General features: G+C 43.2%; 1 protein-coding gene across 3 annotated transcripts in view; it reads left to right on the top strand.

Moving 5' to 3' along the window:
• Dnah11 (dynein axonemal heavy chain 11) overlaps positions 1 to 26080 on the top strand; it is a 318597-nt gene that overhangs the window by 185337 nt on the left and 107180 nt on the right. For all 3 annotated transcript variants that reach the window (XR_008218451.1, XM_052739195.1, XM_052739194.1), the window contains exons 52-55: positions 622 to 784; positions 1959 to 2082; positions 2918 to 3060; positions 19611 to 19772. Coding sequence is in view for 2 of the 3 variants with exons in the window: in XM_052739195.1 (XP_052595155.1) it covers positions 622 to 784; positions 1959 to 2082; positions 2918 to 3060; positions 19611 to 19772 (592 nt within the window). In the remaining variant the exon portion in view is untranslated. The remainder of the gene's footprint in view (positions 1 to 621; positions 785 to 1958; positions 2083 to 2917; positions 3061 to 19610; positions 19773 to 26080) is intronic.

The following is a 26080-nucleotide window of genomic DNA, read 5'->3' as shown; positions in this document are numbered from 1 at the left end:
TACTTTCTGCTCATATGAAGGACCCAGGTTCAGTCCCTAACACTGACATAATGGCTCACAACCATTTGTAATTCTAGTTCCAGGGGGATCCAATGCTTCTCCTGACTTCCTTAGGCACTAGGGACATACTTGATGTACATATGTAGATGCAGGCAGAGCACTCACATAAAATAAAAGTAAATAAATAAGTCTTAGAGAAATGAGTCTTTAGTCTCCTTGGATGAAGCACATTGGAGATTGTTGATTCAAGCCAATCCATTTTTTGTTTTCAAAATGGTTCTACAGCAAAGCTTTCTTGTAAATAGATATCTCCCCTGGAGGTCTTTGTACTGGGGGGTCTGACTGAGAATTACGATTTTTCTTGTTAATCAAAAAACTAAAAATAGAAGCTTATACATAAGCCTTGCATATATTCTCAAACAGTGTGATGCAGTACGAGTCCAAATGTGCCTCCTGGGAAACTTTGTAGGCAAATATTACAAACTAGATGCTGTCTTCGATGGGAAAGCATATGAACAAGGACAAAATTATTCCAGTAGAACTCGCCTTTCGTTGCTACACATTTTTACAACCCAAGACATTTTGATTTCATGACTCAATAAGGGCTAATTCTTCCCCCAGGTGCCGCATCAGCCGCACCCTTCGGACCCCTCAAGGCCACGCCCTCTTGGTTGGAGTTGGGGGCAGTGGCAAGCAGAGCCTGTCTCGGCTGGCAGCTTACATCTGCAGCTTGGAGGTCTTCCAGATCACTCTGACTGAAGGCTATGGGGCCCAAGAGCTTCGGGTGAGGAAAGCTGACTGGCAGAGCAGGCAGTCACCCATTGCTATCCACAGAGGGTTAGGGCCAGGACCCAGTGAAATTGATCACATTCCCACATAACCTGAGCATGGTCCTGTGCATTTTAAGTCATCTCTAGGTCGCTTACAATACCGAATCCGATGGGAATGTTACATCAGTGTTGTTGTGCTGCAGTGTTTAGGAGTAACCACGAGAAAAGAATGTCTGTAGGGGATGAGGACACACACAATATGCCCTCGGTGTTGTGTTTTGTTTGTTTGTTTGCTGTTGAGCTGAACCTGTGACCGTGGAGGGCTGATTGTATTTCTGGTCCTTTTGTGTGGCAGACAGAGCATAAGCTGATAGTGAATCCATGTCAGCTCTGAGATGTGGATAGGGCCTCCCAACTGTATAGGAAGAGGGGCTCTCTTCAGAGTTACCTCTGATACTTTTGTCTTCATGATCAAATGCATTAACACATTTCTATAATTTGTATAGGTTCAATAACATAAGCCTGGCTGAAAAAAAATATTGTTTTAAACATACAAGCGTGTTTTTGTTTCTGCCTTAAATGAACTCAGTGTTCAGTGCTATTCATAGTCTTATATGACAAAGGGCAGAAAGGGAAGATCTTCCTTGGTAATTGCAAGTAGGGTTTCTTCCCCTTTGAATAAGAGCATGAGAACAAACTGCAATGGGAATGGCATGTTTAGAAAACTGTCCCATACATTTAAACTTTTGCTTTTCAATCCATAGTAGCACTTACAAAATAATGCCTAGAATTTATGGCAAGTGCTATTTTAAACTTTTCAAAAACTGTGCTTTTAATAATGCTGACCAAATAACACAGTAAAACTATGTTCAATGAAGAGGTGATTGTTGGAGTGAGCAGAGGACTGCCACTGTGCTACTTGACAGAGGCATCACTGAATTCACATCCCCTTCATTAGAAGGGGTCGTGGCTCAGCAGCAGCCTGTTTTCATCCATAGATGCCACTAAATCACATGATGCTCACTAGTGAATGCCAGGATTGGGGGTGTGTGACAGGTCACTGGGAGGACAGCCACAGCTACTGCCCCACATTCCCCTTACTCAGTTCCTCCCAACACCCAGCCACACACTCCTAGCATCCCATCGGCACTGTAACAAAACATGAGCGATGGCTTCCTTTCCTTACAGGTAGATCTGGCCAATTTGTACGTCAGAACTGGAGCCAAGAACATGCCCACCGTGTTCCTGCTGACAGATGCCCACGTTCTAGACGAGAGCTTCCTTGTGCTGATTAATGACTTGCTGGCATCGGGTGATTAAATGGACACATTTCTCGAAAGATCTTTCCCAATGACAAATTATCTGTAGTTTCAATGAACTTTAAAGAGAGATAATTTATCTTTGAGATGTTTGCTAGGGCAGTTCTTTGGAGAGAAAGCTATAAACCTAACTAATTTGAACTATATTGCTTTTTTAGTCAGCTTATGGATGAGAGGTGCCTCCAACAGGCCTGAACTGAAGTAAATATTATTCCTCCTTGTGCAGGTCTTGGGGGTATGCTGGTCTAGTGCATCTGATGGTTTAGTGGGTGTGAGTGTCCACTAGGGCATGGTCTAGTGGATGTGGGGGGTCTAGAGGGTGTGCTCATCCAGTGGGATGCAGGTCTAGGATCTGTGTGGGTTAGTAGGTGTGAGATCCAATGGAGTATGGGTCTAGAGAGTGTGGGTCTAGGGTATGCACATCCAGTGGGGGTACAGGTCTAAGAGGTATGGGTCTAGTTGGTGTGAAGGTTTGGTGGGGTGTGGGTCTGGAGGACATGCAGGTCTAGTTGGTGTGAAGGTCCGGTGGGGTGTGGGTCTGGAGGACATGCAGGTCTAGTCGGTGTGAAGGTCTGGTGAGGTGTGGGTCTGGAGGACATGCAGGTCTAGTCGGTGTGAAGGTCCATTGGCATGTGAGGTTTATGTGAGTGTGCAGCTGCTTGCTCTCAGTGAGTTCTGAGCAAAAAAAAAGGAAAGGCAGATGACACTTCCAATTTCAAACTTTGTCTTTAAATGGAGCTTCATCCTCGCGTTTCAAGCACTAGAAAGTTCGCTGTAAAATGTAACTTGCATCATCATTGTGTAATTCTGCCCATTCTTTGGGAGTAGGTGACATCCCGGATCTGTTCAATGATGAAGATATGGACAAGATAGTTTCTGGGGTTCGTAATGAAGTCCGTGGTCTCGGCATGGTGGACTCCAGGGAAAACTGTTGGGCATTCTTTTTGGCCAGAGTCCGACTACAGCTCAAAGTAAGGCACATTCACTTTACCTGTTTTAAAGCTGTTGTTGCCAATCCAGTGTGCGTCTCAACCAGGATTCATATGATGGGTTTGAATTTCAATGACTTTGTTTGAAGGGACAGGTGTGTTTTTCCAGCCCATGTCTGCAGCGTGTGTCCCTGAGGCCACCTGCAGTGCTGAGCTCCTGGGAAGCCCTGGGCTAAGCAGTATGTGCAGTGTGCTATTAAAGCCATGTTCCTCTGTCCTAGAGGAGCTGACATGGTAAGAGGTAAGGAACATTACCAAGAACTGTCCAAGGGACAGCAGGAGAGGGCAGCCTTCTTCTTATTGGGAACAGGTCATCATGAAGGAACAGTGTTCCATTTGTCAGGCCTGAGTCAGAACTCAAGGCAGGAACATTTAGGGAAAGGAAAATATGTTGTTTTTAATTTAGATTGATTTATTCTATTTCATGTGTGTGGGTGTTTTGCCTGACTATGTGTGTGTGTTTGTATATTGTGTGTGTGTATGTGTGCATGTGTGTGTGTGTGTGTGTGTGTGTGTGTACACGTATATGTGTACCACATGTGTGCCTGGTACCCATGGAGGTCAGAAGAGGGTGCCATATTCCCTGAAACTGGAATTATAGATGGCTGTGAGCTGTTCTGTGTTTGTGCTAGAAACTGAACCTGCATCCTCTGTAAGAGCAGCAAGCAGTCTTAATTGCTGAGCCCTTTCTGCAGCCCCCTGAGAGAGGAGACAATGTTCATGTAAGGTGGACTGTGAAGAACCTGTGTGGAGAAAGCTGAGCCGGCTCTAAAGGGCCAAAACTGAAGTTCTGTAGAGAACATGGTCAATGGAGCTGGAGACGTGCACTTTGATGAAGTGTACCACTTCTGTCAAGCGGTCACAGGCAGGATCTCCACTAGTGTGTCCTTTATGGAATGTGATTTAGGGGTGTTGTCCAAATAGTCTTACTTCAAAGTCCTCCGGCTTGAGCTACACTGTGCTTTGGGGCATCATAGAGAGTTAGAGCAACAAAACAGTGTTAGTGAAGGTGGAGTGCTACAAGATAACAAAGCCTACAAAGTTGGGCCCAGCCTCCTAATACTGTTGTAGCCATTTTGATCTTCCCAGTGCAGACAAAAGTATTCTTAAAAAGCAATTGCTTTGCATTTCTCCTAGTATCCCTGTGCCTGTGAACTCAGTAAAAGGCTCTGTGGTAGCTACAGAGCTTGGGGCACTTAAGGAAAGGGATGGGCAGTGACAGTGACATCAGCCAGAAATGCACCTTTCCTTTCCACAGAGGAGTGAGTTTCTTTAGTGGTCTGTGATTTGAACTTTCACATTGATGTCACTGAGTAATTCTGGGCTGAGTTTAGAAGGTGCAGATCCAAGATTTAGTTGCCTTAGAGGTGTCTCCATAACAAAGGTATGACTCAGAAGGAGGCAAGGGTATAGATCAATGACAGGATGCTTGTCTAGCATGTTCGAGGATCCTCCCCACAACTGCATTATAAAAGAGGAAACAAGCTGTTCAGAATATGTTTGTCAGGTAGTAAAAATACCAAACCTTGTTGCATTGTGATGTGTTTGAATCATATCTTTTGGGAATGGAGAGACAGGTCAATAATAGAATTTAAAATCATGTTGCAAATCATCGGTTCTCATAGTTCCTCAGAGCTACAAAATCAATATTACCTAAACACTGAGAACTATAAAGTTCATAAAAATGCACATTTTCTTGAATCAAAAGCAGTGGATGAGACCCAGGAATCTGGTTAGCACGTTCTCCGGGTGCTTCAGGGACATGTTCAAATCTGAGAAGCAAGAGCTGGAGCCATGACTCGATAGGTACACTGCTCTTGCAGAGGATCTGTTCCCATAGTGGGTAGCTCATAACTGCCCGTAACTCCAGCTCCAGGGAACCTGATGCCTCTGGCCTTCTTGGGACATCTGCACTTATGTGCACATGCCCACACAGAGATACACATGAAATTCAAATAAATCTTTGACAAAAGTCTGAGAAGTGCTGTCACATATAACTCTAGGAGAAATGCCTTTTATGTCATTTATGCTCAAGTTTGCTTGTTCACCAGGTGACTTCCTGGCAAGGGAATTGCTAGGTGCAATATTTGCAGCTTGTGGTAGTTTCAAAATACGCCTGCAGATTCTTTTATACTGTTCTTTGTGGCAGGTGGCATCTGTATGCCTTGACTTTGAACTTGGGTGTGCCTGTGATAGCTTCAGTAAATTAGGGCTGGAGTGACACTGTGTAACTGCCAGGACTAAGTCCTAAAGAGCCCATTTCTGTATTGAACTGTGTACCAAGTTTTACATATGCACTGGACCTCATATTTTCCTATTCTTTCCTTTGCCTTTTAAATGTACATGTGGCAATGCTTCTTTAAAGATTTTGGATTTTTCTTTCTTTACTTTTTTATTGGGTATGTAGTGTGCGTGTGTGTGTGTGTGTGTGTGTGTGTGTGTGTGTGTGTGTGTGTGTGTGTGTACACGCACGTACACAAATGAAAGCTAGAAATTGCTGTCAATATTTCCCTCTATTATTTTCTACATTTTGGTTGTTGTTTTAGACAGGGCCAATTAATGAACCCAAACTTTACCAATTCAGCTAAACTGACTGGTCAGCAACATCCCTGTGTCTGCCTGCCTGTCTCTGCCTCTCCTCAGCTCTGGTGTTACAAGCACATGCTCTCTCACCAGGCTTTTATGTCGATGCAGGGGATCCAAACTCAGGTTCTCGTGCACATGCAGCAAGCACCTACCTTCTCAGTTGTCTCCCTAGTCTCACTTGAGAATCTTTTAAAAGTTTTATTAGTCAGCTTCCCACTGCTCTGACAGAACACCCGGAAACATCAACTTATAGGAAGACAAGTTGGTCGTTTGTGTCTGTAGTGAGGTGTGTAACCTCACTACATCTATGCATGAGGATGTTTGTATCAGTGGTATCTGAGAGGCAAAGAGACTGAAGTGGCAAAAGTCCTGATCTCTCTCCCATGACACACCCCTTCATGACACCTGACTTCCTCTCTCCTAAGGTCTCTCCACCTCCCCCTGGAGCCACAGGCTAGTGACAGCCTTGGGAGTTTCTTGTAGACTTAGAAAAGTCTCTTCTCATTCAAGATTACTGCCTGGAACCAATAATGGAGTCCAGGATGAGCTGGGACCAGCAATCCTCCTGCCTCTATCTCCCCAGTGCTAAGATCACAAGCATGTGCTACCCTGCCTGGTCTTCTGGGGTTATAATGCTGACAGCAGCAGTTCTCAATCTATGGGTCTTGACCCCTTTTGAGGGTCAAAAAACCCTTTCACAGGGGTTGCATATACGATATCCTGCATATCAGATATTTACAGAACAATTCATAACAGTTGCAAAATTACAGTTATGAAATAACAATGAAAATTGTTACATGTGGGAGTCACCACACATGAAGAACTGTGTTAGAGTCACAATGAGGAAGGTTGAGAACCACTGGCTTCGAGGCACTTGGAACTCACTGTGGCTACAAAGGAGAGAACCCAGCTGAGAGCTCCTCCGAGCCCCTCTTGCCTGTCAGCACAGCCTGGCTCAATAACCCTTGGAGACCCATGGTCTTGTCCATCTTTTCCTTCTGCCAGCATTCACCTGGATATCTCCTTCCTCCTCATCACAGAACTGTAGAGTACATTCACATCCCAATCAGGGAGAAGGACGAAGAAAAAGAGCTGGTTACCTGACTTGGGAAACCAGAACCTGTCCTCCCCACAATCCCCTGAGCTGTTGTCCTGCTGGCCACCAGTGCCTTACAGCTGTAGTGGGCTCAAGGGAGGGAGTATTCGATCTTCGTGTTTCCTCTATGACATAACATTGAAAATGAATTTGGGAACACAGATGTGCCTCAGCTTACCAGAGTGATGTCCCAATAAGCCCACTCTAGGTCAAAAGCATTGTAAGTTGAAAATGCATCCCATGCACCAGGAGGATGTCATAGTTTAGCCTCATGGTGCACTAGGCCCTCAAGATCAAGGTCAAGTATCGCTCACCATCCTCAGAGGGCAGCAGACTGCATGCCACCAACCTAGTAAAGGTCGAAATTCAAGATTCTCAGTATGGTTTCCACAAAATGTGCGTGGCTTTTGTGTCATCATAGAGTTGAAGAAATTGGGTTAACCATCGCAAGTTAGGTGCTATTTAGTTTTTAAGGCGTGCTACCTCTGGAATATATATTGCTTACTCTCTGTGGTGAAGAATAAGCTGAGAGACATCAGGTTATTTTGCCCCCAAAGGTGTCTTTATCTAAACACTGTATGTTTCTTTCTTAACAGTTTCATGCATCACTTATGTTGCATCCAGAACAGCCATGGTTACTGGGTCTCCTTCAGATTCTCTGTTCTCTTTCGTTGCTAAGCTGCTTCTGTTGGTTCCAGCATTGCCCTATGCAAATTTGCAACACTCTCTTACATATTCTAATATCTAATTACTGCTTCTGATCAAGTTTTCCATTATTCTCGTGTGTTCATATGTGTGAACCAGCACTAAAATCATATTGTCACATTCAACACCATCTTAATTCTGACTAAATCATGCTAAATAGTTATTTTCTGTAAGGGTACATTTGATTTTTATGATGTAATATGTTCTATTATTCTCATAAACTGTATCTTATTTTAATATAGGAAAACTTCTATCTTTTAATTCTGTAACTAGTTATCTTAGCTCCTGCCTTACAGATTTTGTTGTTGGTTTTCATGTATATGTGTGAGTGTGTTCATGTGGGTATATGTATATATGGGTGCACACAAGTTTACACTAGATGTATGCATGAGGGTTAAAGATCAGAGAGCAATCCCACAGTCACTCCTCCAGTGCCTTCCACCTTTTATTTTAGACAAGGTCTCTCGGTGCCCTGGAATGTCACCAGGTAGGCTAGACTGGCTGACCAGGGCTTCTAGGGATTTGTCTATCTCAGCCTCCCATTTCCCCCTTGCTGGAACCACAGGTGTGCACCACCTCCAAGTTTAATTTTGTTATTTTTTAGACCTGGTTATATGGCCTGCGCTAGCCTCAAACTTATAATCCTTCGGCTTCAGCCTTCTAAGTGCTAGGATTGTAGGCCTGCACCACCTGCCTAGACCCTCTTAAAGCAGTTTCTAGGAGTTGGTTGGTGTCATCTAGCCAGCAGGTAAAAATTCTTTTTTGATTGTGCATCTTATTTCCATTGCTCCTGTAAGTACCGCAGAAGAACAGTCTAAAGAGCAGTACCAACCAACAGCGATTGCTTCTGGATCCTGACTTGAGCAGGGAGTCTCTGATGCTTCACAGTAATGTATCCTAGTGGCTTTCAATTTCACACATCCATTTTGTGAAGGAGTTCTCTACTGAATTCCTTTTCAGTATCTATTGAGATAATTACATAGTTTTTTTTCCCCTTGGGCTTATTAATATTCCCAGAGTTAAGATTGACACCAGCTGTTCTACATTTTCATATTTTTACTGCCATCAGTCTTCCTTTATGCATTTCTTTCATTATACACACAAGCAAAGCTTGCTGAGACAGAGATCTGCTTGTTTCTTACTCAATCTGCTGAACTCTTCACCCGAGGGAAAACCAATATGCAAAAATGGACCACCTGCCAGCTTTCCAGTGAAATGACAGCTTCCTTCTGCACACGCTCTGTGTATGACCCTCATCTCGGGCATCTTAAAAAGCCTTCCGCATGACTGCTGTTTCCCTATGCCATGCAGTTCATCAGGGCAGGCTGTAGACTGGATTTCTGATAGGTTAGTATCTCCTTCGCCTGTGCAGCTGATTAGACAGGGTGGGCAGCTGACTGTGTCACAGAGTTGCTGGTACCACCCATCACTCATGCTCACCACCAAGCATTGGTTTGTTGGAAATGCAAGGCCAAGAGAATCTGTTAGCATGAGGCTGTTGTCCTCTGAGTCCTGCAGGCAGGCTGCTTCCCATTACCAGTGATCAGATGTGTGTCCTTGGATTGCTGCACAGGAGCCAACGAACCAATGCCAAATGCTCGCTCTCCTCCTCCTGTGTGGATATGAACCTCCCTGCAGGTTCCTCATCTTGTGCTAGAAGACCAGCGATTTCCTCCCTCCTCCTGTGGACTGGGGTTAACCCAGGAAAGTTTCTTTATTGTTTCCCTTCCTGTCCATGGGATACAGACAGCACTCGGCTTATTTACCAGTCTCTACACGGTTCCAGATTTAGATATCTGTCTCTTTCATGATCTGTCAATCTAGGTATATGTCCAGAAATTCATTTCTGTTAATATAAGAAACACACTGTCATTGCAGAAAATTTAATAGAGAGACACATGAAGAAAATAAAAATTACTTTTAATTATATCATCTAGAGATAACATACTGGTAAATTGTTGTTTCTTTGTTTAATTTTTTTTTTAGGTTAGAAGGCCCACCCAGAAAGAAAGTTAAATAGTTCAGGTATTTGGCATACAGAATGGACTATTTAATGCAAATGTGCTTTATCCTAAATAGCCAGTTATTTATTAGGAACTGTCTACTTGTTAAATTTCCTTTTGGTTTGTTATGATTTTTATTGATTTTAGGTAATTTTAGGTAGTGAGTAGTATATGTCTAATATACTTTCCTGTTCCACATGTTGCTTACTTTTCTCAAATTTTATCATAATTCTAACTTTCTTTATTATGTCCTCTATTTTGCATTTATACATATTTTAACTCAGATGATATTTTTCTTCATAACTTTTGTGTTAAGACTTTGAGGAAGCATTTCTGCACTACACTGTTTAAAAATATTGTCCCAAATTTTCTTTAAGTTATAATGTTTAGCCCTAGAGTTTTTTTATAGTATAAGGTGATTTTAATTGTATTTTTAGCATGAAAAAATTTCCCCAAGTCTCTTATTACATAATCTCTCCTCTAGCCAGCTGATTTTTGAAGTGTTATCTATCTCATATATTAAATACCTAAATGCGTGGGGGTATAATATCCAGGAGCTCTCCTTGGGTCCCATTGATTCCCTCACCTATGAACAGATGAGTCAGCATCCATCCCAAACACCTGAGGGAACCACTTGAACAGCAAAGGATTATAGTTTTTGTGGCTTTCATCCAAATTCACTTAGCACCTTGCTTCTGAGCCCATGCTGAGGTAGAGCATCCTGGTGGGAAGCGTATGATGGGCATGGCCAGTTACCTCTTGGTGGCCAGGGGCAAAGCATTAGACAAACACTTCTGGGGCAAGTGCCCAGAGACCTGACTCCTCCCACTGCATCCACCTCCTAAAATCTCTCAATTACAAATGGAGTGATTCACCGATCAGGTTAGGGTCCTTACAACACTGTCACCTCCCAACAGCCCTGAGTATTTCTGCACTGGGACCAGCCTTCAACACATGCATTGCTAACTAAGGGTTATTTCAGGTCCAACCCACGACAGCCTGCTTTGGTGGAAACGCCATGTAGCTTTGCACTCTATAGCTTCATAGTATGTTCTGGAACCTGCAGAGCCAGAACGCCAGGCTCTGACTGATTTAGCCATCCTACTTTAGTTCCCAGATGAAATATAAAATCAGTTTCATGATTTAAAAAGTTCTGGTGAGAATGTATAAACTAATTTGGGGACCATGAATGTACTTAAATACTGAATATTTTCTATCATTTCCCCACCCAGTTTTATTTATTACAACTCAAGATTTATTCACCAGTGGTATGCGTATGAATTTACTTTCAGAATTTTATTGTTTTCAAATATTCTTTTGATGTTTTTAACCCATTTTTATTCCATATGAGCCCTAAAAAAATCACCCCACAAATTCTTATGAACATGATAGGAATTACTAAAAGTGCCTAAAATGTATTAATGAATGTGAGGGCAAAATATCATCTTTCGGATATTAATCACCTCAGGGAAATCTGTGTGTCTCTGCATTTAGTCAACGTGTCTTTAGCTGGCTTTTGATAAAGCAGCCAGTTACTTTCATATTCATTTTGCACCTTTTTATATAGAGTTCTTGTCTCGGTATTTTGTAGTGTCTTTCACGGCTGCCAAGTTCCTAACAGACCACTGTGGATACCTAAGAAAGTCAGGATGGAGGGAAGGAGGAATGGAGGGGCACGAGGTTGACCAGCTACCTCCTTGCATGTTCATTAATCCCATTAGGTTCCGCAGTTTGTTCTTCAGGGGTTGTTAGGAGCATCATCTGATTTTGTCCTCTTTTCTTTCTCCCTTTGTGTATGTGTGCACATGTGCATGCATGCATGTGTGTGAGTGTGTGTGTGTCTGTATGTGTGGTGTATACGAGTGTGTACGTGTGTATGTGGGGGGTGCAGCTCGTTGTCCATACACATGTGAAAGCCAGAGATTGATGTTGGGTGTTTCCCTCTGACACTCTGCCTGGTTTTTTGAGACAGAGTCTTTCTCTGAACTTGGGAGCCTCTTCAGCTGCACTAGCTGGGCAGCAGGTCCCTGAGACTGACCTGTCTCCTAATCCCCTGTTCCACACACTGTGTTCACAGACGTGCATGGCCGTGGCTGGCTTTTATGCAGGGTGCTGGGATCCAAATCCTGCCCTTCATCCTCGCTCAGCAAACACTGTGCCCGCTGAGCTGTCTCAGCCCCATCTTCCCAATAGTCTCTCCTTTTTTATACGTACTTCCTCAAGAGTTGGAGCTCGCAAGTGCTGCAGTGACCAGTCCTCTAGTCTTTATTTTAGTGAGATGCTATCAGCATTCTGTCAGCAAGTATGGGATGGCATGTTGACTTGAGATACTATAAATATCTTTTAAGAAGAGTTACAGTTGACTGTATCTCTTCTTTTACACTTTCATCCTGGTCTTTGCCCTTGTAGATTTCTATCCTTTTTCTCCTTCTAACCTCTTCATGTACCAAGGAGGTTCTTAGCCATTTCTTCAGATTCTTATATTCATTTCATTTTGGAGCAATTCTTCCTTTCAGTTAGAGATTTTCGAGTTGTCTTGGCTTTATATTATGTGTGTCCCACTTGGGCTGTGTTCCCCTCTCTGCTTCCTTCTCAGATGGAAGAGAGAACACTTCCTATCTGGGACCGGAATCTACAGGTACAGCGAGGGATTTGCTCTTGAGGTGTATTCTTTTGTGACATGGGACCCAACAGTCACAGCAGAAGTGCTGACACCTACACCCAACCATGGTGCTGCAATGTCCATATGTGGTGTTTGTTTATCTTACACTGAAAGCTCACATGCCTGTCTCACAGGAAATCAGATATTGCACACCTTACTGGGCATCATTGTGCAGTGAAGCCTTTCAGGTCTGCGTTTGCTTGAGGGTCACGGTGTCTAGTTCCTCTTCAGGAGATCATCAAACATGGATTCATCCATGGGAGGGCTGTCTGCACCCCTCCTGCCCACAATTCTAGCTCTTGCATTGATGAGAACGAGAAGCCAAGGACTGGCCAACCACGGCTTTGTCTGCTCTCCGTTCTTCCGGAGTCATGCTTATTGGGACTCTTTCACACTTGCCTCCCCATTTTCTATGATTGTTGGTAAATTGCAAAGAAATTAAGGAGACAAAAAGATGCTATCTGTATTAGTTAATTTACTGTTGCTGTGATAAAGTACCAAGTCCAAAAATACTTTAGAGGAGAAAAGAATTCATTTCAACTTATGACTACAGAGGCATGGAGTCCTTCATGACAGAGAAGGCATGGAAACCACAGGGACAGCAATCCGCCATTTGGCCACTTATCCTTCAGCAAACACTTATTGGAGGCCTGTGATGTGCTGGATCTTGGGGAGATGACAGGAGTATGGACAACCCAGCCCCAGCCCATGGAGCCCACCTCACTGTGGGAAGGACAGACATTAGTCTAATAGCTACATTAACTAGTATGAACCTGCAGCTGTGTATATGAGGAGGGGATTAGAAGCCATAACAGAAAGCCCACTGATGGAGTCTGCATAGGTGAACCTGTGTGTGGATACATAAGCATATGTACAGAATGTGGATGCCAGAGGGCAATCCTGGGTACCATTCTTCAGGTGCTGTCTACATTGTTTTTTGAGACAGGGTCTCACTGACCTGGAGCTCTCTAAGTAGGCTAGAGAGAGCTCCAGAAGTGCCCCCATCTCTGCCTCTCCAGGGATCCAAATCCTGCCCTTCATCCTCGCTCAGCAAACACTGTGCCCGCTGAGCTGTCTCAGCCCCATCTTCCCAACAGTCTCTCCTTTTTTATACATACTTCCTCAAGGGACTGCAAGCCTGCACCACCACATCTGGCTTTTCTATATAGGTGGCTTCTAGGGATTGAAATAAAGTTTTCCTTCTTGCAAAACAAACACTTGAATCACCATGCTGTCCCCACAAACCCTTTCAAGAAACTTTAACACCAGCAATGAAAGGCTGAATCTCAGAATAAAGGTGTCACTTTACACAGAATGTACTTTGCACATAGAAAAGCATTCTGTGTTCATAGTATTGTGCTAATGTTTAGATCTGGGGTTTCCCAGCAGAGTGTGAGGACTGTCCTTATACACATGGAGGAAGTGACCTAGTAATGCCAGCTGCTCTCAGTGGAACCCCCAGAAACTGCATGAGATGTCTCAAATACTGACCCATTTACAAGAAAAACAGGTACCAATGTTCTTGTTATAAAATAACCAAGATGAATGATGTGCAGTTAAGGAGCTGCAGACCAGCCTGCAAAGCAATACATGATCACTACAAGTCCAAGTGACAAGTAGAGCCAGGGCAATGAGCTCCTCCTCCTGCCTCTACTTCCCAGGATTAGATACACTCTCTGCTGCAGAGATTGCATGTGAACTCTTGTAAGCAGAACAATGTCCTTGTTTTTTTTTAAAAAAAAAAAAATGGAAATAGAGGCAAAGGAGATAGCCCAGTAAATAAAGCACTTTCCATATATGTTCCAATCCCCAGTACCCACATAAAGCTGAGTGCAGAAGCACAGGCCTGTAGCCCCAGAGCTCCTACAGTGAAAAGGAGTTGGAGACAGGAGAATGTCCAGAAGCTCTTAGGCCAGCTGCCTTGACTGATGCAGCAGCAGCAAACAATGAGGAGACCCTGTCTCAAACAAGACAGAAGTCACGGACAGACATGAGCACTGTGCTACAAGTTTACCCACGTGTACACACACACACACACACACACACACACACACACACACACACACACACACACACACACACACAAGAAACAAAATGAATTAGAATTCTCTGGTACTAAATATTACTTTTAAGGAAAGTCTGAAATGCTCAGGTTACCAAGTCAGAGGTTCAGGGATGATTTTGTTGTCTGCTGGCCAAAGCAGATGCTCGTATCAAAGTGTCTTGTATGTACACATTTTAAAGATGCTGTTGGACCTTTTAAAAGGAATTGAAATTAATAGCTGATTAGGTGGGAGATAATACGGGTAGACACGAGGAGGAGGACAAAGTCAGAGTTTCAAACAGAAGATGTATTCTGTAATAAAACTCCATTCCATAGGGGCTGCCTCAGCAAGACTCAGGGCTTATTATCCTTGAAATATACTGGGGCTTTGGATGATAAATGCAAACACAAGTTATGGATAGATGCCTTGGAAGTAAATATGTGGGAGGATTCTACCTGAGAATAAACTACATCAGCTGGAAGAAAATACAGTGACTGTAGCAATTCAAATTTCCATTAGGAGATGAAATGGCTTGAGTCCTGTTAGTGATACTCAAATAAATATGTACTCAAGAAGGGATTGCATCTACAGGAAATTGAAACGTGTTACAAAGCGTGATCAGATATGGGTTATCGCAAATGAGTCATAACTCCTGTGTGGGCAAGGGGGAAAAAAGAGTAGAAAATCCTAGGTGTGAATCCCAAAAAGTTCTTGACACCCAAATGTTAGGGCTGCAGGAGATGCATCAGTAGTGATTTCAGAGTTTGCTTTTGCACTTGGGAGAATTTGGTTTTAGAAATAGCACGGCTGCCTGGGGCATTTGTTTTCCATCTAGCTAACTTTCTTCCTGGCCCCACTGACAGTTCATTTGCAATTACCAGGCACTTTTTTTTTGGAGGAGGAAGTGACTATTTCAGTGAATCTAGGTACTTACTGAAAGGTAGATAACTTGAGTTCAGACAAGGGATAGAGTTCTTTTTTCTAACACACACTAACTTGAGTGTTCCTTCAAAGCAAGGGGTGTCTAATTCTGAACCCTGCTTCCCAAAGCTTGTTGACTAACAAGCCTTGCAGCCTGGCCTGTGGGTTCACTGCAGTCCAATTCTTGTCTTTCAGACAAGACCTGGCTAGTGCTTATGGAGCAGGGTATTTCCTGGCAGATGTGGCAGAGCTACTGTGGTGGGATGTATTTGACCTTCTTTTGGGGGATCCTGTTTACACAAAGTCTCTAACTAGGGGTAGAGTCATGAGGACACTTCAGTAGCTAGGCTTTCCTGTCTTGGTCATACATGAGTGGAGACATATGTACAATATTTCTGTTTGACTGAGGTATCTTACTTCACGAATAATGACAATAAAAAGTCATCCAGCTCGTAAAGTGCTTACCCTGCAAGCTTGCCAACCTGAGTTCAATCCCTGGAAGCCATGTAAAAGTCAAAGGAGAGAACTAACTCCACAAAGTTGTTCTCTGACTTTCACATACATTCTGTCACACACACACACACACACACACACACACCATATACATGCACAATAATAATAACATTTATTTTTAAAAGTCATCTCTAACATCAAAAATGATGCCTAACAAAGAGTGTGTGATTGTGGTAGAAGATATCTAAGCATTCCTAATAGCTGGGCTGCTACCTGGCTCCTGTGGGAGTCTGCAAATGCCAGCCCCTGGGCCCCACTCCAGCACGCATGTCCAATTCAATGCCTCACATATCAAACAAAGCCCTTCAATGTGAGGTTTATAAAAAGGAGCACTCATATGCACACCAGCATAGCCTGAAACATTGAAAGTCAATTATGGGCTAGACAACAATATGTTCAATCACTTTTTTTTTTTATTTCTTAGCAAATGTGTTAATCTCACCTAAAATTACTAAGACTATAGTGAGAAAACTTTTCAGAGTGATCACTGCTCCTCAACACCAAATAATTTCCCTCTGGGTTTACTACAGGTTATCAGTAAAGTTTTGCAGACCATTTTTAGAAGAAAAAATATAGAGTAACCAGTAATTGTAGACATTTGCATGGCCTCCTGGAAAAACCTTATTGAGTGTTGTTGCCAGGAAAATTCATATACAGGGAAACCCTGTTTTGAAAAATAAAACAAAACAAAAATCTGACCGGAAGGAGTAGCTCTGTGCTCTTTGAGTAAAACTAGAAACTGCTGAACAGTGAATTGGGTTAATAGTCAAAGCCTTAGGCTAACAGCATCCTATCCATTCCCTTCTTAGGAACTGTGAATGGACAAGTATATGTGTACAATTGAGTTTCTGGGTACTAGTTTAGATGATCTATGATTCCTAAAATTACTAAAAGTTTCCATTTTCATTCTGTGTGTAAGACCTGGGTTCTGTGAGTACTTGACCAACTGCAGAGCCATTGAGAAAGTAGCCGGATGCAGTGGTGCACACCTATAATCCTAGCACTTGGGAGCTTAGAAAGGAGAATTGCTGTGACTTTGAAGCTATTATGGGCTACATGGTGCCTACCAAACAGCCAATGTTACATAGCAAGACCAGGTCTCAAAATACAAATAAAACCGAAGCTGGAAGATGTCTTAGCACAAACTGCTCTTACAGAGGACTAGAGAGTGGGGTTCCCATCACCCATGTTGAGTGGCTCATAACCACCTATAACTCTACCTTCAAGTCATCCTGTGTCTCTGGGATCTTCAGGCATCTACATAGACATGCACATACCCACACATATACATACACACAATTAAAGAGAAAAATGAGAAATTGAGATTTTTCATTTCACTTAAGCATTGCCGTGACAAAGTTAAACTAGCATGCTGTCCTTATGGGTATCAGATTGTCCTGGAAGAGCCTAATCCATTTTAGCTCATCATGGCATAGCATACGGTAAGATTCAATTTTCTTTTTCTTTCCTACTTCTCTTCCTTCACCTCTCCTTCCTCTAGTAATTCCTCTTCCTCCTCATCATCACATGTGCTCACATTTTTCATGATACACATATTGATGATCATATATTCATTATTGTCATGCTATAAGTTGTAAACCAACTGTTCAAATACCACATGTGCTAAGAAAACTCTGATGACACTGTCTAACTTTTTTAAAATTATAGTTCAGGTCTTAGGTTTCTCCTTCCAGCACTTGAACATTCCTCTTTCCTCAAGAAGCTGGCTTTCCATGTCTGATTCTCTTCTACTCACATGATTTTAGAAGCTTCTTTTGAGTATAACAGGCAGAGAAAAACGAAACAGTATATCATACTTGAGGTTCCAAGTATTTTCCATGACTTCTATATTTATTTCTACCCTTGTCATTGGCATACTCTTGACTCTTAAGAATACTGTAGAGAATCATGTCTGAATCATGTTTATTCAGCCTTGGGAGAAAAATACTCTCCTTGTGTTATTTTATTGGTATGCTTAAATCATTTATTGAAAGATAATATAACAAGGTTATTCAAAAATCTATATTTCTTTTCTAGAATTGAAGATATTTTCTTGTGTTTTGTTATTAATGAACAAGGATTGTCTTCACATAATTTCACACTGGGATGCACACTATATAAAAAAGACCCATGGCACTCAAAAGATATTCTGGGAGGTGATTGTAGATTTCTATACAGTCCTGGCATCAGGAAGTCTGGCAGGACAGCTTGGCAATATATGCTTTCAGGAAGCAATAAAAAAAATCGATGGACAGATAAGAGAAAAATATACATAAACAGTGGAATGTTATTCTACTATAAAAAGAAAAAATCTGGCCATTTCCCACACCATGGATGACCCTTGATGGCACTGTGAATATTTCATGGTCTGTTTATGAGACATCCATTGAGTTAGACTTGTAGAATCTAATACAGTGTCTGCTAGAGACTAAGGAGACTGTGAGAAAGTCTCTGATTGACAGTTAAAGAGTTTCACTCTTATGTGATGAAAAAGTTCGAGATGTTCATTCTGCCCGTAGATGACAACACATCCTACCCACTAATCAAATGTAAGAGTGTAATCATAGTGTGCTTTCTTATCACAATAAAAAAAATTTAGCTTTTAGGAATTGTCTACATTGAATTGTTGAATATATCAAATAAACCTGTGAATTGAGGTATTATACAGGTTGATATATGCTGGAGTTCTTTGGGTATTTTTTTCTCACATGGATTTAAAAAAAATGCCATAAGTAAAACAAAACCATATCCTCAGACAGTGACATCACTTGTTGCCTGACCTCAGCCCTGGAACCTCGGGGGCCTCATTTTCTACCATCAACCTGTCCTGAGAAAAAGTGACACTGTCTACTCAGGCCTTTCCCAACTAACAAAGTCTTCAGGTCCACAGAGACGCAGGGGATGGAGAGTCCTTGCAGTCCCCTGATCTTCTCCTCGGACAGTCCTCTAAAACCCAGGACCCTTGAAAGGGCATGACAATGAGGTCACATCTGCTCTGCTGACTACGAAGAGTTCCTTGCATCCAAACTCAGGCTCGACTGACAGAATCCCTGGGATACAAATACACAGTTGGCCCTTCCCAACATCATGTCCTCATCCATGAATCCCACCCATTGCAGACTGAAAATATTTGAAGAGAAACACAACTGTACTGAATGTGCACATACTTCTTTTTCTTTTCTTGGTTTGCTAAACAGCACAGAATAACAACTCCTTATACTGTGGACCTCGTCTTAGGGACAATAGGTAATCTAGAAATGGTTAATGGATGTAGGTTTGATCTGTGAAAGTAACACACCTTTCATGTAAGCATTTTGAGTACCCTCTGAATTATACCTGGGTTTTCTGGAATTGATCCTCAAAAGGTCCCCAGTACAGACTGATAACTCATTCAGGTATTAATTAACTTTTAAATCATTAAGCACCTAGTAAAAATTTTCAGTTTTACAGCAGAAACTTTCTCAGCAGGAGCTTATTTACCCAGGTTTTAAAATTTCTTCTCAAAATCTGAGGTGAGAACTAAAGCAGGTATTTTTATTTTAAATGCAAACAGAAATTGGTGTCATTCATAATGATAAAACTGGCTTTTTTGGTAATGATAAAACTGGCTTTTTTGGTAAAGGGTATTTCAGATTTGTGGTGCCTCCTGAATTACAAAATGGACAGAATTTGAAGGTGAATATATTGACACCCTTACCTCCTCAGGGTGACTTAACTTTTATGTGACTTATATTAGGGAACAAGTTAAATGTCTCACTCCTAGTGGTAATCATAAGCCATGTTCGAAAGAAGAGGGGCACATTTTGAGGAAGACACAATGGTACTTCTGTCTGCCCTGAGGAGCGGCCATGCTGGAGGTCAATGCTGCCTTGCACCAGTGCCCTATGCTGGGGTAGCTGACCAGTGTGGCTGGCCATGCCCCTTCTCTCATTGTCTGAGATGACACACTCATCACTCTTTGGACCTGTCCACACTCACCGCTCACGCCCTTGTCTCCACAGATGGTGTTTTGCTTCTCACCGGTTGGCCACACCCTGCGAGGTAGAGCCCGGAAGTTCCCAGCCATAGTCAACTGCACAGCTATCGACTGGTTTCATACATGGCCACAGGAGGCTCTAGTCTCCGTCAGCAGGAGCTTCATTGAAGAAATAGAGGGGATTGAGGTGCGTTGTTGTGTCAGCCTGAGGTAAGCAGGCAGCCAGGCAGGCACAAGTCACGGCACACTACTGGCAGGCAAAATGCCAGCCATTTTCAGTTTCTAGATCTTGGTATCAAATATGTATCTATTGGCTGCTTGCTTGTATGTTGCTTTTTCATGTTTCTGGCTTTCTGTTGGGAATGGAACTCTGGCCTTACGGGGCTGTGGTTTGTGTTTGTCACTTCTCATAATGCTGGGACCTCTGATTACATTTTCAAATGCCCGTGTGACATAAACGGCAACAGCAAACTGCCCATCACTCAGGTACACAGAGTAAAGAAAGCAACCGTGAAGCAAGCCCCCAGATTTCCCAGATGCGAAGGTGGGGTCTGGAGCCTTTCCCATTAGAGAGACTGTGTTGGAGTGTGTCTCTCAGAGAGCTTTGTCCTTACCTGCCTTTGAGCAATAAGGTGGGAGGGCCTGGAATAGGCCCAGAGTTACTGGAAGCAACTGTCCAAGTCAAATGGATTTGGGGGCATATAAGACGTTAACATCTCAATCAGTCCTCATCTTCTCCTTTACTCCACAAACCATGACCATCCCCTTCCAAAGCGCATGGCAGTGCTTTGTGAGATACTGTATCCTTGGGGTCAGATGGTTAGAATCTGGGTACCATTATAAAACTGACTAGTTAGCATGCAGTTAGCTTTATTGACTGGCATCATTTTTCTTTTGCTTCTACTTAAAGGAAAACCTGCATAGGTGTGTACATCACAGGGATGGTGGCAGGCATTCACTTCTGCATACAGTATTTTGTAGAGGGAAACCCACCTCTCCTTTAGGTTTTTGTTTTTTCCTAAAAATGTCTGGGAACACTTGTCTGCCTCCTTTCTCCTTCTCTTCTCCACAGTCACATGACCAGCACATGCATAAGGAAACAGAATAGAAAATAGGCCTTCTGAAGTTTGGGGGAGGGGGGGAATTAGACCTTCACATCTAGAGAGACATTAATTATGATAAAAGTAGTCATCGAGTTCCTTGAGCAATCGTGAGGTTTCTCATATTGCTGAAGTACTGGGGCATCATCTTGTCTTCCATCAGTGAGAAGAGGGGCTCAAAAGTCTGAATCTAAGGGAATCAGCGTGTCCAGTGTTTGAATAGCAGACTCCTAGCTTACTTGGTTCATTTATCAGGCTGAAAACGGAACTGGTTTCTGAATGTTGCTTTGATTTTCCTTCGTTGGTAGGAAATCTGAGCTGGCAGTTCTGTGGCAGCATGTGCATAGCCTCGAAGGCTGTCCATCTTTGCTGCCCCGGGACTGCATCTGCTTCTGTGGAGCAGCAGCTCAGCCTGGTCAGGGACCGTTGACACCTGCTGGACGAGGCGGGCTTTGCAGGCCTGAGGGCTGCACAGGTGCCGAGCTCTGTCTGACGGTATCATGTCGCCTCCTATAGGATCTTGGGTGCCAGATAGAAACATTTTCCTGGCATTCCAGCATTTCTATCAAGCTGAATTATGCCTGCAAACAAATTAGCCAGATGATTTCCTTTCAGTGTAAGATGCTTATTTAACTCCCCCACCTTCCTAATTTGTCACACAGGAGCACTAATTATAATCCAGAGTGCAGTGTGTCCACATTCTTCTAAAAACATGTGGTGTCTTTCCTGTAGAGGTGAGAAACAGCTTTTAAAATTTTGAATGAGTGCTAATTTGATCACTTTCTTAGTTTTAATTCCCATCATTAAGACTGAAAGTTATCTGCATAATTTGGGCACTTCTTAATTATTGACCTCATTGGGCAAGTGGAAGGTACTTATACAAGGTGACCCCCTTTGGCCACAGAGAAAAGATTCATTAACAACAAGCCATTTTATATATATTGACATGTAATTCCCATCAGTACATACTCAGCACCTTGGGCTGTGGGCTGACTGCATTTAACTAAATGGGTATGCTATTTTTTTCTATTACCTGATACTGAACCCAATGACAACTGACAAGTAAATGACTGAAACAGTTTGACACTTCAGTGTCACTGTGTTATCCACCAGACACATGTGTCAACACACACCGCCTCTCCCTGGAAATCAGGAACCAGTGATGAGAAGGGTGATGTATAAGACAGGAGGAAGGGACGGTCCGTACTGCTAGGAATGGAGTTGCAGATACAGAGGGAAGCCCATTGGGAATGTGATGGGGTGAGGGGTCAGAGTACAGATTCCAGTTAGGAATGTATGGGGCAAAAAGTAGAAGGTATCAGGGCCTTAAAAGAAAAGCACTGGTTTTGTTTTTTAAGGCAAAATGGCCTTAGAAATAGTTGAAAGCAGGGCCATATGAAAGGACAGATTTTAAATGTAAATTTAAAATATGAGCCGTCTGGTGAGGGTGAGGTCCGTGCTGGGAAATGTGAGGATGGAAGCATTTGTTTCAGGCATGGTGTCTGGATGACAGAGGAGGTCTGTCCTTCTGGGGTGATGCTTTAGTGTGGTCTCACAGTTCAACACCATGTCACCATTACAGTTAATGCAGTGTTACTGCCCTGTCTGCCATCCATACGGGAGACAGCGTGGCATGGATTGGCAGGGGTGACCCACTCAAATAGGAAAGTGACCTCTCTGCCATATTTAGGCTTGATATTTCTCCAGTGGTCTACAGATTCTTTTTAAAAACAATGTATCACATATGTGTGTGCCTGTACATGTGCATACACACACACACACACACACACACACACACACACACACACACACACACACACACTCTACAGGCACACATATGCCAAATGCGAGGGCATTACATTATCTCTTCAATGATAGCTATGTTATACTGATGACTTGGGCCACAATTCTTTCTTTGCAATGTCAGTTACAAGTTAACTTAAAATGTACAAAGTTGACCATGCCATATAATAATCCTACTTGGGGGAAAAACCACTGGAAGAGGACAAATAATAGCATAATTTTTAAAGTAAAACCCGGCTCTGCTGGTAGCCCCAGTGAACTAGGTTTGGCCCCGCATACTCAGTTCAACAGTTAAAGAAACACAGAAAAGAGAGTTTGTTTAAGGTGGTCACGTTGGAGAGAACAGCAAGGGGAGCCCAGTGACACCCCAAGTCTGTCTTTAAGGCACTAGCATAAACTTGGGTTTAAACAGAGGGCATGAGGTTCACATAATGAGGAGGTCCTGGTCACGGTGTGGCCCTGCCCATCATTGCCCTTCAGTGTCTTGGCTCTGGTCTGTCCTGCAGTGGAGTCTGATAAGTTGTCAGAGCCGTGTGAAGTCTCTCCCTCTTGTAGCTGTCCCAGGGCTTCGGCCTTTCCCTAGCCCTGGACTCCTGGGGAAGTTGTAATTCTCTGGAGTCATTGTTCAACAGTCTGATACTGAAGAGAGGGTCACACGCATCCTTTTAGAACATCTGGTCTCCTGCAGGGTGGTGACGTTAAAGCCATTTCGAAGGATCAAGACAAAAACCAGAGGAAGATCTTTGAGATCTGCCTAAACTTCGCCCTGGCTTCAGCTTTGTCTTCCAGTAGGTAGGAAAGGCAGACCCATTGCGTTCATACCCTTCCCCATTCTTCTTCACCCCCACACCTAAGTGTGTCCTTACTTATTTATTCTCTGCAGCTGGTAATCAAAGTTAGAATAGAGTTCTTAAATGAATACTGTTTTCCAAGGTCTTTACAGCTTCCTAAAGCTTAGGAACCCCTCCACCCATGAAAGCAGGGTCCAGTTTTTATGGTAGCCCAGGAATCTGGTTGTGTAGTTCAGCTAGAACCAGCTCTACATGAAAGTTCATACTTTTGTGGCTTTTCTGGATGTGCTAGCCTCAACAGCCACGCCATCTCCAGCCTTATCCTCCCATAGCAAGGGCTAGCTGGGGCTGGGGAGAGGGTTCATTGGGTACCAAGCACTTGCCACACAAGTGTGAGGACTGGGGGCTTGATCCTGCACCCACATACATGCTGGGTGAGAATGGCAGCACTAAGAGAGGCAGAGATGGGGCCTTCCCCAGAGCACGCCAGATGGCTACCTAAACTAGTTGAATCCATGAGCTCTGGGTTCAACTGAAAGACCTCACCTCAATATAGACGGTAGAAAGCGATCAAGGAAGACTTCCAACATCAACCACTAGCACACACACATGCATAGATGCAAACACACACACACACACACACACACACACACACACACGGATGGATGGATGGATGAATGAATGAATGAATGGAACGAGGGCGGTTGGGCCTTCCTAGGTTTCTTCTGAACTTTTTAGCACATCAATCCTCGGTCACTTCCGTGTTGTGAAGAGACTCATGGAGCTGCCTCTTTTGATAGTGGACACTCACCTGGAACTCGAAGCTTAAAGACAAAAAGTGAAAACCACGCACGTGAGAGCTGCCTTGGATCAGCACTCAGCACTTGTTGAAATGCTGTACAGAACTCTGGTGCCTGCACTGCTTGTCTCTCTGATCCCAGCCTCGTGAGAAGGGCCTGTCCTTGTCTGTGGCCAGGTGGTGGCTGGTGGTGACAGCTGGAGGCTGATGGCTCCCTGGTAGGAGACGTGACGTGGTTGGATTCCAGAGCCCAGGCTTTACTTTTACTGCATTTGTTCAGTTATTTTGAAAGTATGGAAAAGGAACATTGAGAAGGAACCCTTTTTGTGGACAGTAGGAAACATGCGGGCTTACCTAATTTTTCAGGCCTGGAAATGTAACCTAGGCCGTAGGATTCAAGCCCTGTTGCCGCCTCAGTAGTCTCCATGTTGGGGTGACTAGGTGCTATGACGAGCTTAGAGATGCTCCAATAGACTCCGGCTCCTCTCATGTACCCCTAAATTCTCTTTAACAAGCTGCTTTGCCCTAAGAATCCAATAGTCTTTTACCAACCCCCAAAAGAATGAATTATAAATAACAGATTTTATAACTTGGTAGTTTCACATTTAAAAAGTTCACAGAAATAATTTGAGAAAGCATTTTAAGGCTCCCTACAAGGGTATGACATCATATGTGACAAAATTCTCCTGGGTTTAACTAAAACAAACAACAGAAAAACCCTTTCATCTCTTCTGTTTTTTATTTGCCTTTCTTACAAATCCCAATTTAATTTTATAAACAGGTATAGTCTGCTTTGCTGGTCTTGGAAAGAAATAAAATTTTTAAACACACACACAATTTGCATTCACCCTTTGCTGGCATCCTCAACAAGGATCACTGAGCACTGGGTTGAAGAGCAAGGCCTCCTGAGTACTTGGTATGGCAGTGACAGCCAGTGCCAGAGAGGCAGCCCACCAGGCACCATAGAATTTATGTTTCTGTGTTTACAGCTAGCTAACTGGGAGACTAGAAAATAAGCATTTCTTTCTTCGTGTGAAGAAAAACGCAGTCTTATCTGTGCATTGAATTCTGCAACGGAGACAGCATGGCTTCCAAAGCAATCTTAGTAGGGAAGCCACAGATTTAGAGGCATTTCATAACAGCTCCCCGCTTGTTTTTATTTTTGCCTTCACCATGATTGGCTGCAAAATGACTACAAAGTGGTGTCAACTGATTCCCCTGAAGAGGCAAATCTGGCAGAAATGATGATCTTCCCTGAGTCTCTGGAAGTGTAAACCACAGCACTGTGCTGCCACAGCCCTCCGAGGCCCTCTCTGCTCCATCCACCCCCCCCCCCCAGAAGAAAACTGGAGATAAATGAATGGCAGAATAAATAATTTATGCTAATGAAATTACTGCAATTAGTAGTTCTACAATGACCCTTTTAAAAGCCACAGCTGTTAGTGTCAGGAAGTGCTGTCACGGCTGACCTTATCATAAGAGAAAGTGACAAATTGAGAATGCAGGGAAGACCAGTCACCAGTCATCAGAGGGGTCTGTTCTGGAACGATTCGAGTTTTCTGAAAAACAGTGTGAATTACAAGCAGCTGCTCCCTGGCTCCATGAGTCTCCCATGCTGTGCCATTTTGTTAAGCCCGGTAACAATAGTCATTTTGCCCCATTGAGACAAGTTGCAATCCGGCCACTTCCAGCTCTCCCGGAAGCCACTCTTCCCATCCGAGATTTACAAATGAAACTGTTGTTAAAAGGAGCTTTCAGCGCTGCTGAGGAGCCTCCTCATAAGGATCATGGTTGGGCAGAAGCCAGGGTATTTTTTTTTTCTCTCTATAAGGAGGTTACGCTTGGCTGAGGAGGTATTTATCTGTATCATAGGAAGGTATCTGTGAAAGTTCCCGTAAAGCAAGATGGGACAGGAGCAGATTTGTACATAGTTATATGGGAGCCAAGCTGTTTAGAAAATAAAGTTCTCTACGAACTATGATGCATATGACATTTATAGACT

The sequence above is a fragment of the Peromyscus californicus genome, unplaced genomic scaffold (assembly GCF_007827085.1).
Source record: "Peromyscus californicus insignis strain IS unplaced genomic scaffold, ASM782708v3 Scaffold_15__1_contigs__length_86483966, whole genome shotgun sequence".
Taxonomy (NCBI): Eukaryota; Metazoa; Chordata; class Mammalia; order Rodentia; family Cricetidae; genus Peromyscus; species Peromyscus californicus.
The sequence above is the reverse complement of the archived record's forward strand: the minus strand, read 5'-3'. Positions and strand labels throughout refer to the sequence as shown.